Source organism: Pelophylax lessonae, assembly GCF_965119305.1.
Source record: "Pelophylax lessonae genome assembly, chromosome: 6".
Classification (NCBI taxonomy): domain Eukaryota; kingdom Metazoa; phylum Chordata; class Amphibia; order Anura; family Ranidae; genus Pelophylax; species Pelophylax lessonae.
In genome coordinates this window covers 269546393-269564449 of record NC_138773.1, presented here as the reverse complement: position 1 = coordinate 269564449, position 18057 = coordinate 269546393, and the positions used below count along the sequence as shown (strand labels likewise).

At 41.0% G+C, this 18057-nt stretch overlaps 1 protein-coding gene across 1 annotated transcript in view; it reads right to left on the bottom strand.

The window, feature by feature from the left end:
- Positions 1-18057, bottom strand: part of PLA2R1 (phospholipase A2 receptor 1) — a 155109-nt gene that overhangs the window by 104473 nt on the left and 32579 nt on the right. The window contains exons 6-9 of the mRNA XM_082260092.1: positions 17890-18033; positions 15672-15860; positions 3054-3214; positions 885-989 (exon numbers count right to left, since the gene is read on the bottom strand). Of these exons, the coding sequence (XP_082116218.1) occupies positions 885-989; positions 3054-3214; positions 15672-15860; positions 17890-18033 (599 nt within the window). The remainder of the gene's footprint in view (positions 1-884; positions 990-3053; positions 3215-15671; positions 15861-17889; positions 18034-18057) is intronic.

Here is an 18057-nt window from a genome sequence, read left to right as displayed (position 1 = left end):
GCTCTCCTGTGCGATAGGGGAGGCCGGGATCAGATACGGTGGTGCTGCCGGGTTATCACAGAGTAGGATGAACAAAAAAAAGCTGAACCATCCACACATTCGAGGTGCATAGCAGAATCCTCCCTGCTGCGCTATTGTATTCTCACATTCAAGGTGACTCCCCCGGTGTCAGAATACACAGATCAGTGCTGCAGCCTATTGCCTGCAGTGCTGATCAAGCCACTTTTATCTGATAGGGTGGTTAAACTGAACACAATCGCCAAATCGACTTCTATTCAACTGCAGTGGCCACATATAGGTCAAAATTCAGCAGGTCCCCACTAAACCAGATGGATTGTGATCCATGCATGGCCGGTTTAGGTCTCCATCTTAGGAGTCAGTGAGACAGAACTAGACAGGCAACTTTTGTTATGCACTGTCTTTAGCTAACCCATAGTGCTCTCTGTAAACTCTTCGAGAAAGAAAGATTTTTCCCCTTGTGGTGGGATTTTAACAGCACTCATAAAAGTCAGAAAAATGGTATAAAGAAAAGATAAATTTTATTTGAACAACAATTTTACAAAAAATTTAATTGTTTATATAAAAAAATTGTTTTTGTAACAATTTTACAAAAAATGTAAATTTTTTGTAAAATTGTTGTTCAAATAAAATGTATCTTTTCTACATACCATGTTTATGACTTTTATGAGTGCCGTTAAAATCCCACCACAAGGGGAAAAAAATCTTTCTTTCTCGATAATTAAGGGATGTGGCACCTATATCAGAGTCCTTGCTGAGAGCAATTTGTCTTCTATAAACCCTTTGTCATGCACTGTGTTCATTATCTGCAGTCTGTGGTAACAGATCACAAAGCTTTTGCCTATTTCTAGTACATTTTAAGGTACCTCTTCGCAGGTCTCTTCTGCAACATCTGCGGTAACAATTACTCCAGGCTTCTTACAAATGGAGAAAAGTTCTACATGGCAAGGGTTTACTTTCCAGTTTCCATCCTAGACCACAACCAAAGAAACAATTTTAGGACTCAGATGTTACTGCTAAACACACATTACACATGACCACATTGCACAGATATGTAATTATTGTAAAGTGTACACTATATTCCAAAAAATTAGAAAAATGATGCTAAAATCAATGTCTTGCTTTTTGAACACTTTAACTTCTTGCCCACCAGCCGCCCTACTTATACTGCGGCAGGTCAGCTCTGTCCCGCGAAACGACATACCTGTACGTCGATTCGCGGGACTGCTAGTGGGGGCACGCACTCGCCCATTGGCTACAGGGGGAGCCAGTCAGAGGGACTGGCGGCCGGGATGTCTGCTGGGCACCCCTCCCCGTGGAGACAGAACAGCGGTCTGCAGTTGTAAACACATCAGACCGCTGTTCTGTCAGTAATAAACACAGGGATCCTGTGTTCCTCCTATTTAGGAACACAGGTCTCTGTGTTCATTAAGCAAGCCCATCCCCCACAGAGTTAGAATCACCCCCTAGGGACACATTTAACTCTTTGATCGCCCCTGGTGTTAACCCCTTCCCTGCCAGTGTCATTAGTACAATAACAGTGCATATTTTTAGCACTGATTACTGTAGTAATGTCACTGTTCCCCCTCAAAAGTGTCAAAAATGTCAGTTAGGGGTCCAATCTGTCCGCCGCAATGTCGTAGTACCGCTAAAAATTACAGATCACCGCCATTCCTAGTAAAAAAATAAATAAAAATGACATAAATCTTTTCCCTAGTTTGTAGACAAGATAACTTTTGCGAAAACCAATCAAAATACTCTTATTGTGATTTTTTTTTTTTACCATAAATATGTAGCAGAATACAAATTGGCCTAAAAGGATGAAAATTTTTGATTTTTAAATTTTTATTTTGGGAATGTTATATAGCAGAATGTGAAAAATATACTTTTTTTTTTCAGAATTGTTGCTTTTTTTTGTTTATAGTGCAAAAAATAAAAATCGCACAGGTGATCAAATACCACCAAAAGAAAGCTCTGTTTGTGGGAAGAAAAAGGACATCAGTTTTATTTGGGTACAGCATCGCACGGCCACGCAATTTTCCGCTTAAGTAACGCAGTGCTGAATCGCATAAAATGGCCTGGTCATTAAGGTGGCAAATCCTTCTGGTCCATTATTGTAATGTAATTCTTTCTCTTGGAAAGGCCACATCTCTTTGCTGCTAAGACATTGAGGTCCTGAATAGGCCAATATGCAAAAACACGTCAACCTCTTGGAACATTTAGCAAGGACATGTTGGTCTCTTACCACATAGCTTATATTGTCCTACGTTAACGGAAATGTGGTTTTATTGATGTTTTTTAATCTTGAATATTTTGTAATAAACATTGTTATTTTAAAATAATTACATGTGGTCATCTTTCTTTTGGTACCAGTAAAGTCCAATATCTTCTAGCTTGGTATTACATGTTTCATATGGATGAGGTACCCCATATATGGCCCTTCTCTTTCTTTAAAAACAAATAAATAAATAAATAATAATAATCATAAAATTAATATGTGCCTAAAGGCCCGTACACACGATAAGAAATTCTGAAGGGAAATTTTGTCCGACGACCGATCTGCTGATTTTCGGATTGTTAGTATGGTGCTTTCAACAGCCAACTCCGACTTTTCGGCTGACAAAATCCTGATGCGCAGGCTATATAATTTTTGTCGTCCGTAATACAACGTCCGATTTTTGATCTCATTAGTACAGATTTCGATGGAAAAAAATCTTAAAAGCAAGACTAGGCATGCTCAGAGACGAAAGAACGCATACAAAGCAATCCAACACATGACATCACTTCTGAAGTAGAATTCTGTCGTACGGGAAAATTTGTATGAAAGTAACCTCTTCACTTTCCACATCAGACTAGCATGCCACAAAAAACGGACGACAGATCGTTCGATAATCTGATCGTGTGTACGGGGCTTTAGTGATAGGCAGTGTAGTAAAAAAGTTACACTGTACAGTATTAGTAGTTCACAGGCTGTGTTCTTGACTTTTTTTAATCTATTAGGAATGTTGGAAAGCAAACAAACCAGAGTCTCTTACAGATTTTTCTATGGACACACACAGGTCACTGTCCTTTTGGCTGATGGTGGGTTCATGCCGCTGCCAACTGGTGAAGGTCACCGCTGAGCCATCCGACCATTGAAAGATAACAGGGTTCTTATGTTTGCTGGTCATTCCTATCCAGGCCTCGGTCACTTTCTCTGCAAAAGTACACAGAGCGATTACACTGTGTACTGTACATGGTAACATATAAAACTACAATCTTTTTTAAAGTAAACCTGCAATGAGAAATATGGAAACTTCCATGGCTACCTGCCTGGCTCTTTCTGGTTTGATTGACTCACCTGGGATTATAAAGTCAAAGTGAAATCAGGACTCCTGGCCTATATACTTATACCTCCCAACATTTTGAGATGGGAATGAGGGACACCCATAAGCAAAAGTATGTAGGCATAGGACCCCCTTAAAGGAGAATTATATAAAAAAAAATAATATTAGTTAAACCCACAAGTGTTTTTTTTTACCACTACTATTCCTTTATACTGGCTTTTGAAATGTATAAATGCAGCAATTTAGAAATTGGGTGAAAGGTTTAGCACTGTGAAACAGTTTTTGATAGATAGAAAGTGCATTTTATATACAATTCTATAGATCAGACTAAAATTAGGAGGAAAGAGGGACAGAGGGACCTTGTTCTGAATCAGGGGCAGTCCCTCAAAATCAGGGAAAGTTGGGGGCTATGCATACCAGGTGCATGACTGCCAGGTAACTTATGCCTTGTTTAGTGAAGCAGTTAAAGTGGAGCCAAACTTTCCCTCAACGGTCCAGTTTCCCCCCTCCTGGCTCAGGCATCTTCTGCTGGGTACCAGTCTTCATGTGCAGGAGTCAGTCATCCCGGCACCAGGGGCTGACTGGCAAGTTTTGGCCCGGGGGGGGGGGGGGGGGGGAGTACAAACCAGAGGCCCATGGTGCAGTGACTCGGTTCCACTCCCCCTCCCCCTCTTTCCCGATTCCTCCTGACCACAATTCCAGGCTGAGGCTCTGCTCCAGGTACCATCTACTCATAGGCCGAAACTGGGTTCCCGACCTGGCCAGCAGGGGGGGGGGGGCGTTGGGGGGAGCTGGGACAGCTCGGTTGGGGCTTCAGTGGGGCATGGAACTGGCCTCTGCTCAGACACAATTTACAACATCTATGCTGAGGGGGGGGGGGGGGCTGCATTTTGTCCTTTCCTTGTCCTTCAATCCGCAGTAGGATTGAAGGACAGCGGAAGGAATTCAGTAGGTCAGCGGAAGGGACTTTTTTCTTTACTTCACCAGGAATCCTTTAGGCAAGTCTGTGGCAGAAGCAGTGCAGCCTTTTTACAAGACAGCAGAGCGGCCCAGAGGGCAATTGCCCCACTACCCCTTGGCCCAGTCCTCCCCTGCCCAGCACACAGGGACCGTGCAGGCAATGTAAGCTGGGCTGCGCAAGGGAACCTCAGTTTACATGCCAGAGAAGATAGAGAATAGGTAGGTGTAATTTACTGCAGAAGAGACTTTGCATGTATCTTCTGTAATAAAGATCCTTCCTGCTTGCTCTTTGTGACAGCGAAAATCTAGTTCTGCTTTAAATTGATTGGATTTGACCTCAATGTCCTGCTGGAGCCTGAGGACTTGGCTGATATCTGGCCATCAACAAAGTCTTCCACTATCAATGTCCAAGCACCAGAGACCAAATACAAGGTCCTTACTAGGTGGTACCTAGTTCCAGCAAGGATTGCCAAAATACTCCCAAACTACTTGCTTTAGGGGTTGTATGGAGGAGCGAACTCACCTACATATCTGGTGGACCTTTCCTGTAGTCTTGCCATATTGCACTGAAATATTTTGAATGCTATCCACACTCTTTAAAGTGGAACTTTGATCAGAAAATTAAGTTCTGCTAGATCCCTTCAGGCTGGCCACTTTTACAGGTATAGCGATGTAAAACATTAAAAAGAAGTGCCTATACTGTTTAACATCCAGTAATACACTGTCTCACTCTGCTCTGCACATGCTCAGTTGCTCTCTACTTTTAGGCACTAGCGAATTTATAGAGGCCGATCTACTGAGCGCTTTATAGCGGAATTTAACCCCCCCCTGTCCTTTACAGCCAAGGAAGCTGCCTCTGTTTGCTCTGCAATTGTAGTGGTGCTGCACATGTGATCAGCTTTGACTCCAGCTATTTGATGGTTTGACGGTTTGGTTGAGGACACAAGCAAATGTGACAGTTATCATTCCAGGAGCTTTACTGATTTTTTAAACCATTAAATTGATGCAATATATGATATAGTGCTGCGCTGCCTCTCTTAAAGTGCAATTAAACTATTTAGATATGCTTAAATTTAGTACATCATAAAAGTGCCATGATATTAATGCAAACTTAAACTACACACTGTAAAATTGAATAAAATTAATAAAGTGTTATGTGAATATAAAATTAAGTGCTGAATGCCCATTCATCAGTGAAAAAACAGTAGTACTATAAGTGACTTGTGAAGCAAGATAGTGTCTCCACATAAGGGTGTTTGTGATCCCTGCGCTGTCTGAGGTGATTAGAGACTCCCTGCTGCAGCTCCACTGGTACTGATACTGAACAGTTTAAGTATATTGATATGGGGGTAGTGGTGCGCTTCAGGGGTTAGTTCTTATTAAATCTCTAATAAAGTGGGTATTGTGCAAAATTCTCAAAAAGGTGCTTAATGTGATCCGTGTGTGCATAAATATTTGTAAAAAGATAGGTGATCCAAGTGCAAGTGCGTAAGGTTGATCTAAAGCAACATATATATAAAAAGATGAGTACCGAATATTTTCCAATTTTCACATAAAATAAAATGTATCAATGTGCCATGTAAAACTTCAATCTGGTTATTAATAAATACACAAATAAATTATATAAGTGCTCAAATAAAGTGCTGCATGCTTCTTCCAATCAAAAAAATGTTCCAAAATATTTCTAATAAGTATACCAATAAGTGAACGTCTCTGTTGCAATATATAAAATATACAATTTCTGTTGTGAAAGTCCAAAAAATAAATAAATAAATAGATAAATTCCAAATAAATCTTGTGTATATTTTCTCCTTATTGAGCCTTATAGTGCCTCAGAAACAAAGAGCTTTCATGGTGCAGTATATATTGCCTTTTATTTATATCTATATAAAGTTGCACTTACAGTGTAGCGAAGATAAACAGGCGTATATCAAAACAACCGCCGCTGTGGAGATCGGGCTCCGTCGTAACGTCACTTCCGGGTATAGAGCTCCTCCTACGCGTTACGTCACGAGGTCACGTGACTTCCTCATACAACGCCGCTGTTTACAGTCCTTACTGTGAGTCTGTATGCTATTTTTTCCTTTATAAAACTGTTTCATACTACACCATGAGAGGCTTTTGTTGTACCCTTCCCCTAAGAGCCAGTTAGATGGATCAAAAGGAGTAGTGGATACGAGACATACCGCGATGGTTCCACTAATACAGGACCCCCTGGAGACATTGATTTATCTAAAAGGCTGTATACAAGTATACAAGAAAGTGAAAGGTGAGAGGCTAGCCACACAGGTTTGGTGGCACTGCACTGAAGATCACCATCACTTTCTTCAACAACCTAGAAGTAAAGGATTCACCTCCTGCACGTTTTTTGGATGTTTAAGTTTCAGATTGCACAATTTTTTTGAAAAGATTGTTTATTGAACTGGTGATACAGATGGTGTTTATGCCAATTAGAATATCATGTTACTGTATGGACACTGAGCACTTTATGATATATTATATACACCATTTATTTAATATTCTTTATGGTTATTTTTTACGGATATACGTGGAGACACTATCTTGCTTCACAAGTCACTTATAGTACCACTGTTTTTTCACCGATGAATGGACACTCAGCACTGGCACTTTTATGATGTACTAATTTTAAGCATATCTAATTAGTGTAATTGCACTTACAAGAAGACACACACACACAATACCATTGACTTATTTATTTTCTATACATTGCACTTTAAGAGAGGCAGTGCAGCACTACATCATATAACACAACTTATTAAAGGCTAAGGATAAGCTTTTAAGTGTCAGCAGCAGCCTCACCATACACCCACGTTACTTTCTGACACACCACCCACGATAGCGCAAGAGTCTTTTCTGCATTTCATTAAATTGATGGGTTTAGTTCTGCTTTATGATTTACTGCTGTTCAGGGGCTCTGGGCTTCAGCCTCCAGCAAGAAGAAACAGGAGCAATGCTGGAGCCAATTTACAGCACACACTAATTTTGTGCTTTGTTTTTATTATTTTTTATGCTTCCCAGGAGTTTAGGAGTACGCTGCTTTTTAAGGGCGCAGGTACATTTCTTTTTCATATCTGCATATTGTGTCTGGGTTACTCTGCTGCCCTTATTCTACTTATCGCCCTGTGATCGAGGGTGTCCATCCAACCTTGTTTTTTAACCATTGTTGTTTTTAGTGGTATTATTCAAGGCCTTGAACTTTGTGCTATGGATATTTTTGAGTATAGAGCCTCCCACAACATCTTAGTTGATGACATCTTCACCTCAACAGGTGAACCTCGTAATGACATGGATGGTATCTTTTTAAGATTAAGGAGTATCTTGACCACTGAAATGCATACCAAATGGGATATTATCCTATTAGAAAATGAGAAAATGGTGCCTAGAAGTCTCCGTTGGAAACTAGCTCCATATAACGAGGATTCTGAAACCGGGGATTGGTATACCTTTTTTAATGAGGCAGGGATTTCTCTCCTCAAATTTCTGATTGCTAGAAAGAAAAGGAAGCTTGAGGGTATAGATGTGGAGGTTAATACTCTTAAAACCAAACTGGAACCATTTAGTAAGCAGGAGAATTACAGAATCAAATCAAAGGATCTGATAAAATACTTAGAAAAGGAGGAATCGGACCAAAGAAATAAGAAACGTAAAAAGTTTTTAAGAGACCAGGAGGACTATAAATCCAATAAGGTCTTTAAGTGGCAATCAAAGTTAGAGAATGTCAGAAGTGAGCCTGTACCCCTCATGAATCAGGCCCCTCCCACTGTGACCAGCACCGTCCCCCGATTACTCCCATGCCTCATTATCCCTTAGCCCATGGAGGGACTTTTGAGGAGGTGAAATCTCGGGTAGGGGCAAATCGGGGAGAGGTAAATCTGGACGTGGAAGACGTGGAGGTGGTCGTCAGCCTCAGGACTTCCAGTCATCTCCTCAAAACCAATATGAACCACTTTATGGGTATGATGGTTGTGAGGATGACAGATACATCACTCATTATCCTAATGAGCCACCCCCAAGGGGCTATAGCAATTATCCCCAGGGGAGAAGGGTATCAAAATTCCCCTAATTGGAGGGTAAGAGGTCCAGGTTCCTTCAAGGGCCCTTCAACGAGCGGCCATAATAACACAAATGGAAATTTTTTTCCAAGGGATAAATCCAGGCCAAAAAGAGCCATAGAACCAAACGAGGGTCCAGAGGGGGGAGGAAGTTACGATCCAAAAAGGAGAAAGGTATAGATGATGCAGGTATATTTAACTTGAGCGGAGCCCCTCTCTCCAATGAGGAGAAATTGGTGCTTAGTAAGGGACTCAAATACGTTCCCCCCCGCCCTTTAAGTAAATTTGAAGTATTTATGGACGTGCAAAAATTTGTACGTAAGTTAAATGTCCAACGGTACCTCATCACTAACCCTATACGGAATATACTTCCAAACTCTAGGGGTTATCAGAACACCACATTGAGCAACGCCTCCCTTTTTAATCCTCCCGGGTCTCTTGTTCCCCCTTTGAGTGTTTTTAAAGATGTTATGGGCTCTGACCTTGATAAAATGTGGATACCTAAGGCCCCCTATGATCAGAAGTTCAGGAATCCCTGAAGGAAAGACACAACATTGTCGTGCGTCCCGCTGATAAGGGCGGTGGCATTGTAGTTTTAGGAAGGGATGCTTATCATTCTGAAATGATGAATATCCTCTCCGATGTTGCCACCTATGTCCCTTTACAGGTCAATCCCACTCGTAAATACAAAAGCACCCTTTCCCAGCTGGTGGAAGAAGGCTTTTGTAGTGGGATTTTAAACAAAAAAGAAAAGGCATATTTGGTTCCTGTGGCCCCCAGGGTGCCAATTATGCATATATTACCTAAAATTCATAAGGATCCAGTTCGGCCCCCTGGGAGGCCTATTATTAGTGGCCTGGATTCAGTGACCTCTCGTGAGGGGAGATATGTGGATAATTTCCTTCAGCCCATTGTGTCTATCATGCCTTCATATTTGAAGGACACTACACAGGTGATAAACATTTTAAATGAGGTTGTTTGGGAGGAGGGATGTCTTCTTGTCACGGCTGACGTCACCTCTCTTTACACCGTCATCTCCCACACAGATGGCATGGAAGCGGTAGAACATTACCTAACTAGGGATTAATCTTTACCCAGTAGACAGCAAAACTTAATTTTAAGTTTGCTCCGATTCTCTATGGAGCATAATTATTTTTGGTATGGTGGCCAATACTACCTCCAACAGAGAGGAGTTGCCATGGGGGCAAAATTTGCGCCCTCCATGGCCAACCTTTTTATGGCCAAATGGGAAGATGATTTTGTCTATTCTGGTATGTTCCCAGAGCTCCTCCTTTGAAGGCGCTATATAGACGATATCATCCTCCTATGGAAAGGTGATTTGTTATCTTTGGACACTTTCATGTGCATTCTAAATGCCAAAGACAGGGGCATTGAACTCAAATACGTGGCCAGTGAGATTGAAATTAATTTCCTAGATCTCCGTATTAGAGTTGAAGGGAACAAACTGATAACTTCCACACATTTTAAGGAAACTGACCGCAATGGTTACATCCATTTGGACAGTTGCCACCATCGCCCTTGGCTCAAGGGGGTGCCCAAGAGCCAATTTAGGCGTATTAGGAGGAACTGTTCCAAATTGGAAGACTATTGGGTGGAAGCTGATCTATTGAAAGGACGGTTCATCTCTAAGGGCTACAGTTTGGAGGAACTTGATTCTATCGCCCAGGATGTGAGTTCTATGGATCGGGGGCACATTTTGGACCCTACGTCTAGGCCCATGAATCCTGATGAACCTTCCAAGATTCCCAAAGCCCCACCAAAGTTTACATTCTTTACCAGTTATTCGTCCCAACATTTTATGGTAAATAAACTTTTGAGGAAGCATTGAGGGGTTCTCAAAAGCGATAGGGTTTTGGGGCCCCTCTTACTTGAGACTCCTGCGGTCTCAGTTAAGACTATTCATTGCGCCTAATATTGTTGATCCCCCCCGGAAGCCAATTCCATTTTTTCAAATGAATGGCTTTTACCTATGCAGGCGTTGTTCTATCTGCAAAGAAAATGGCCACTGCCCCCACCTATTACTGGCCTTCATGGCAAAGAACACATGGTAGGGCTCCACACATGAAACAAACAAAAGTAAAATTCCCAGTTGGATCTGCCAGCCAGTTTGCTTACCGACCAAATTAACCTGTCTAACAGTTTGCGTCAAAACAGGGGTTTAGTTAGCACACATTTGCAAACGCATGTGAAAGCTGCAGGGCCACTTCACGGCTCCCTGTATACCTGCAGTCCTACTCTAATGAATTTATAAGAGCCTTCACAGTGGAAGCACATGCAAGCGAATGGATAGATAGGGGGCAGGTGAGCCTGGAGGTGGCCCATCCCTCCTCTGAAAGGTAATTGGGGGCAAAATGGAAGCCCAGCTAATAGTATTACAGCAAAGGCATCCAGTATGTCCACTCACCAGTACACATTAACAACAAAGAAAATGGCCACTGCCCCCATCTATTACTGGCCTTCATGGCAAAGAACACATGGAAGGGCTCCACACATGAGTGTGCTAACTAAACCCCTGTTTTGACGCAAACTGTTAGACAAGTTAATTTGGTTGGTAAGCAAACTGACTGGCAGATCGAACTGGGAATTTTACTTCAGTTGTTCTATCTGCAGGCTGAACCATCTGAAGTGTAGAAAGTACACTAATTTTTCTTCTAATGTCACTGGGAAGTCTTATGAGGTAGAGCATTTTGCCACATGTACAACTAAGAATGTTGTGTATCTTATCACCTGCCCTTGCGGCCTGCATTATGTAGGCCGCACCATCCGTCCTTTCCATATACGGATGAATGAACATGTGGCCAATATTAGGAAGGGCTTCCCTAAGCATTCCTTATCGAAACATTTTGATTTGAAACATGCTAGGGATCCCAGTGGCACTTCCTTTATGATTATAGATGTATTACAGCCGCATTGGAGGGGTTGCCATATTAGGAGGGAGGTATCAAAGCTGGAGACATGATGGATTTATTTACTCAAGGTATACAGGCCGTTTGGTTTGAATATTGAATTGGATGTTAATGCCTTCATTAACAATAGCTGAGTTTCGCCCATTCATCACGGTTCCGTCACTTATCCATCTAATCCCTGTTTTTAGCCCCATTGTTTCACATTTTAGCAACAATCTATTTATCCTGTTACCATGGTTTTAGTGTCAGGCATTTATTGAATTTAGGATTTTACATCTTGCTGTCTAGAATTTGTTAGGGCCCTTTTTGAATTTTATGTGATTTTATGAGATTTTAACATATGTGGATTTTTAACTCAAATTGTTTTTATGTAATTTTTTGATTGCCATGTCATTTTAAATGTTTGTATATATAATATTTGTTTTGTATTTATGAGCTGTGATGCACTGGTTTGCGTTCGGTGTTCCGGGCTTCCGGATGTGATGTTATATATATCAAATCTAATGCTGTATTAAGTGGCTGCTATTTTGACCTGGACTCCATATTACTATTGTGTAATGGATATATGGATCGGTTCCTTTTGGAACAAATAGGCGCAGCTGTCCGGGTCAATTATGGCCACTAAACTTAGTATTTCTGGGCTATGCACGGTTTGCGTTCCGGGATGGAGCGCTTAGGTCACTTCCTGTTGCGAGTGGTCACGCCGGAAGTTCCAGCTGTGCAACATTGCCGGTCTTTTCATTTACTTTTTATAGGGGTGTGACGTGGACGCTGGTTACGCCCCCTTGACAACGTTGTAATGACGAAACGCGTTGGGAGGAGCTAATCCAGCGTCACCTCGTCACACCCGGAAGCCTGAGGTCGGCCATCTTTTTGGTGGATCCAGGAAAATCGAATGCCCTAAGCCTCTGGTGCAACACAGCAATTACATGCTTGTTTTTTTGTGGGTGAGTGCAATTTTTATTCTTTTGGCAAAAAACTTGTTTTTGGCGGTATCACACTATGGGCTTGTCCCGCTCTTTTATTCCCCACTACATATTGCCTCTGTGAGAGAGTTTCCATCAAGTTTTGGAAGGGAGCCAGTGTTGGTGAATATCCTGTGGCTGAATCTTACCGGAGCTGTCATGCTGGGAGTAGGCTGTAGTAGTCCTTAACTACTCGCTGTACACTGCCTATTTCTCTCTGGTAAGAGACTCTGTGTGGTGGATGGGAAGTTGTTTGTCATCTTAGCGTTCACCTGGGTGGAAGCTTTTTACCATATTACCACTTGAATTGAACTTTATTCAAGCATCTGTTGGATCTCTAATCTTAAGAGTGGACTGTACAGTGTTTTGATATGTTTATTTATATTTTATATGCTCTAACTGTATGATCTTGACAGATCAGTGCCATTCATTTCCAACTTTATGACTCTGTTAGATTGGTGCTAATTATTTGAAGCATGTGGTCAGATATTTTCTGTCCGATATTTTAGCGCGACTCCCTTTGTTTTTATTGTTTTTATTATTTTTTACTAATTTTGGTAAAACAATAATTAATGTGGAATGTATGTTTCTTGCTAAAGAACATTATTTTTCATCAAGTTGTTATGGGTAAAGTTCCGCTTTAACATACCCCTAAGTCCTGACCCCACAATAGCCTTGCTGAACAAACGCTCATTTGATTTGGCTTCCTCACAATTCAAACTCCTTTTGTATGACACCACTGCATCAAAACAAACTATTGCCAAAGCCTGGAAGTCGCCTAACATATTTCTCCTTGAGATATAAAAATAGAATAACGCAATCCATAGTAAAATAGAGGTTTTGCTGCTCCACCGTAAACCTAAACATCCAAAGTCTAGCAACTGTGGGTCATTCACTTCTTACCTCCGAACTTTGACCAGTCCCTGCTAGAGTTTGACTGAGTCTACTATGTGTAGCAGGATGTTTTTCACATAGTATAAATATGTGTGTCCGTGACCTTGGGTGTCCCCTCCCCTTCGTTCTTTTCTCCTTACTCTTCTATATTCTCTCTCAAGTTCTGAATTTAGTACATATGAACAGCAGCCTATACTCCATGTGTTGTACCTCAGAGCTTTTGAAGCAGTTTTCCCCATGACAAAGGGTTACCTCTTTGAAGCCTTAAAGTTGGTTGTAAACCCTTATATATACCCAATGAAGAGACAGGCCTCAGGTGATACAAAGAGATTAAACAAATCCTCCAATATAAGTTGTATATGTTTATCTGCCGTCTTCTCTTCTCTACATCCTTTCAAAGTCCAGAATTTATATAGCTTGTCTGACCTGTCAAAAAAGGGGTCAGAGAGCTGAAAATACACACTGCAGAGCTTAGTGAGGAGAGCTCTGAGAGCTGATTGGAGGGAAGAGACACACCCCCTTCACACAGCACACAGAAACTGGAGCTTCCTCCCCTGTCACCTTTTTTTCTGTTGATGGAAAATACTTGTCAGAAGTGATTCATGCTGATAGCAGATGAAATGACACTTGGTGCTCTTAAATTAGACCAGTACACACTATAAAGGGATATGCTTTGTTTATATTCAATGTCTGAGGTTTACAACCACTTTAATGATTGTTACATTATATATCGCTTCAAGTGTTAAAACATTACTAAACCCAGGATCCTGAATTCACTATATCTGGTCACCCACAGTACACAGAACATGGAAATGCAATTATTTTAATTAATATAAACTACTAAATACCTTTTCCCATCAGTCTTGTGACTTCTATCAGTGTCCATCCCAGCACTGATTAAAGCTTGTAGGAGGAGTTTTCACTCTCCTCTGACTGTCCTATGAGGTTGCATGACTCATGACTTTCTGTCTGGACAGTGCTGATTGGCCCTGTGCTGATCACATGCACCCTGAGCATGTGCAGAGTGCCTCCAAAGCTCTGTTCTATCAGCAGCTGGATTAGGGACAGTAAAAAGAAGGCTCGGATCAGAGGTAAATCCATGTAAATCTCCAGGCTGGATAGACAGAAATAAAAATCCTTTGGCAGGTATTTTTCAACTGCATACTTTGCGGTCTTCCTTCAGCTTAAAGTGCCACTAAACCCACATCATAAAAATCTATCAATAAATGGAGTATTACATGCTGTTCATACTCACTCAGTCACTATGGGATTCATTTTCTGTATTCTGCAAGAAATCTGGTTGATCCTGCTACTCTCTATCTCCACCTTCTGCTCATGTCCCCAATTCAGCTAGGGATTTTGCAGCTATGATGGCAACTCTGCACATGCTCAGTTTTCAGTGAGTTTCTATGCGGAGCATTTCCTCCCTATCACATCTGAGCAGCCCATGCGACCACACATGTGGGCATATACACAGTGGTAAATTACAGCCCACTCCCTCCCTCCTTCTCCATGCCCACTAACCTGCTAAACACAATGGGGGGTGGTATATTACAAGTAGATTTATGGAGGTTTCACCTCCCTCTTATTCTAAAACACAGGCTGGAGGGGTGTGACACAGCTTGTGACTGGCAGAAATCCGCTCACATTGCCAAAAAAATAATAAAGATTTTATTTCAAATATATATATTTTAGGACAATTTAAAAGTCAGTTTATTGATATTAATCATTTTTTTCACTCTGTATTCCAAAGGCTGTTTTTTTTTGGGTGGGGGTTGGAACATGTGACCAGCAGCAGGAGACTAGAAGCTTCTCCTGCTTATGTTTCCCTGCAGACAGGCTGGGAATGATCTGGGTCATGTAACAGCTGTATATCGATTGAGGTACTTCAATGTTTTTTTTTTTTTTTTTATTAAAATAATTACAGTGCCATCATCCATATGACTATGGGAATGTTTGACGATTCTTCCAGAAGAGCCTTTGTGAGATCATGCACTGACGTTGGACGAGAAGGCCTGGCTCACAGTCTCTGCTCTAATTATTCTAGTTATTCCCTAAGGTATTCTGTCGAGTTTAAGTCAGGACTCTGTGCAGGCCAGTCAAGTTCTTCCACCCCCAAACTCGCTCATCTATCTCTTTACGGACCTTGTTTTGTGCACTGGAGCACAGTCATGTTGGAACAGGAAGGGGACATCCCCAAACTTTTCCCACAAAGTTGTTAGCATCAATAGAACACCTTTGGGATGAAGTAGAGCGGAGACTGCGAGCCAGGCCTTCTCGTCCACATCAGTGCCTGACCTCACAAATGTGCTTCTGGAAGAATGGTCAAACATTCCCATAGACACACTCCTAAACCTTGTTGCCAGAAGAGTTGAAGCTGTTATAGCTGCAAAGGATGGGCCAACTCAATATTGAACCCTATGGACTAAGACTGCAATGCCTTTAAAGTTTATGTGCGGGTAAAGGCAGGCATCCCAATACTTTTGAAAATATAGTGTATGTGCTCACCATGTTTGAGAAGATGCAGCAGAAACTCGGTGTGTGCCAGTGATGTGACTTTCATTAATTCCCCTCCATTGGCGACACAGGCAGCAGATGCCTGGGACCAGTTCAGCTTCTCTTTCCGCAGCTTATAGCAGTAGCGGTTGTAGGGTAGCCAATGATCTTCACACACCGTTGGGTAGTATTTCCAATTTTCTTTTATGTAGAAGATAAAAGGCATTTATTAAAATAATATCACAATATAACATCATTTAAAAAGTGTATACAACATATTTGCACTCTCAACTCAATACTTCAGTACACTCAAATTCTTTGAGTCTGAACTCTGCTGTCTTGAAGAACTACAGTCCCAGGAATAGTCCTCAGAATGTGAGACTTCTAGAAGAGCCTGTGTCCCCCCCACCACATACTATGGGCCCTGCCTCCGACCCCGACATCACTCTAAGCCCTCGTTCACATTGAATGCAGCTTTAAAATTGTGTGACTTCATCAGAAAATGCACGATTTCAAAGCTGCATGTCAGTGCGACTTCATGCACAATTGTCTATGCAAGTTGCACCTGAAATCACTAAAAGTAGTGCAGAAATGACTTTTTCAAATCGATGCGGAACCGCAAAGTCGTCATCGCATCGATTTGAACATGGCCATCTCGGACAATAGGGTGCGACTTGATTTGACAGGTCAAATCGTATGAAAAATCGCTGTAATGTGAGCTAGGGTTAAGACACAGTAATGACATAAAGGTCAATGAGGGGAACCATCAAGCACAGCAGGAAACAATCATCTAAAACACTGGTTGGTAAGTTAAATGTGAAGGTTCTGCCATAGGTTGTAGCAGAGTAAAGGGCCATACACACTATAAGATTTTCTGAAGACTTTTTCCTTCAGATTTACCTTTTCTATGTAGTGCAAGGGTCTGCCAGATTGCATACAAATTGAAAGTGTTTAGGTTTGACCTCATATTATATGGTTTTGGTAAGTCTAAAGGAAAAAGTCTTCAGAAAATCTTATAGTGTGTATGGCCCAATAGTGTCTGCCAGAGAGGTAAGTGTTCAGAAGCTTTCATTGCTTTTTTTAATTACTTTTTTTTTTTTTAACATTAAAGTCAAGCTAAAAATGCTGAAGATTTAGTGTAACACATTGATCGCAATAAAAAAAAAAAACATCCCCCCAGTAAACAATTTTTTCAAATCTGACCCCAGCACCCCCAATGCCCCCCCCCCAATGCTACTGGCTGCATTAATTATTAATTTCTTGTTACATAGTATTTTATCACATTTATTTATTTGTGTATTTATTTTACATTTATTTATTCATTTTTTATTATTAATAATAATAATAATAATAATAATAATAATATTATTATTATTATTAGTAGTAGTAGTAGTAGTAGTAGTAATAGTAGTAGTATTAACACCTTGAAAGAATAATAAAAATATAAAAAAAAAAAAGCTAATAGAAAAGCTAAAAAAGCTAAAAATCCTAGCAACAAATGATGCAACAGATGACAGTTTTCTCTATTGGCTAATAATAAAATGCCAAAGCAAAAAAAACAATGTATAAAAACGCTGGAAAAACTGTAAAACACTATGCTCAGGTGTGAATGCAGCTTAATGCAAAAGCAGAATAGCTTCTACCTCTAGCTAGGGAGTGTAGATAGAGCAAGAAGAAACAACCAGAATAGTAATGAATATTTATTTCACCCCACCCAATCACTAGATGGTTCATTGCCAGTGACGTTGGTTTTTGAAGGAGATAAATATTCAGAAAAACCCTTCCAGAAGGGTCCTTTAGCTTCCCAGGCTTCTCCTAAAGAGGATGTGGTGTGGACGATCCTCCAACGTCCCAAGCTTGTCTCGATGTGCTTCTAGATGGGTCTGTGTGTTAGAAATTCTTTATATAGCTCTACAGAACATACAGACAGTGCACAGTCTACCTAAGCTTTGCTGCTTAGCTGCAGACAGGAAACAAGAACTTTACTATAGAGAAAAGACAGAGTTCTATGATAGATGCAGCTAAATGTTATAAACACTGCTATCTACTAGTTGATGTAGTTGTTGCACAAAATACATGAACAATGTATTCCAACACTATGGCCTCCTTTCCTTGTTCCTAAATTCCTAGGATATATAGACAAGTCAAAGGCAGGTCAATTGCACTTGCAATGAACTCAAAGCATTTCAGAAGCCCATCAACACAAGTTCTAACTATTTCTCTGACTCACCAAAAATGTCATGTTGTCTTGGAGTAAGATACTTCTTACAGGCATATGGAAATCGGGTGCCCCATGGTAATCCGTCCCAGGGGTTGTCTGATATTCTGTCAACGAGTCCACATGTTTTACTTCCAGATGAATAAGGTTTAAAACCTGCACATCAAGTCATAGGTCAGA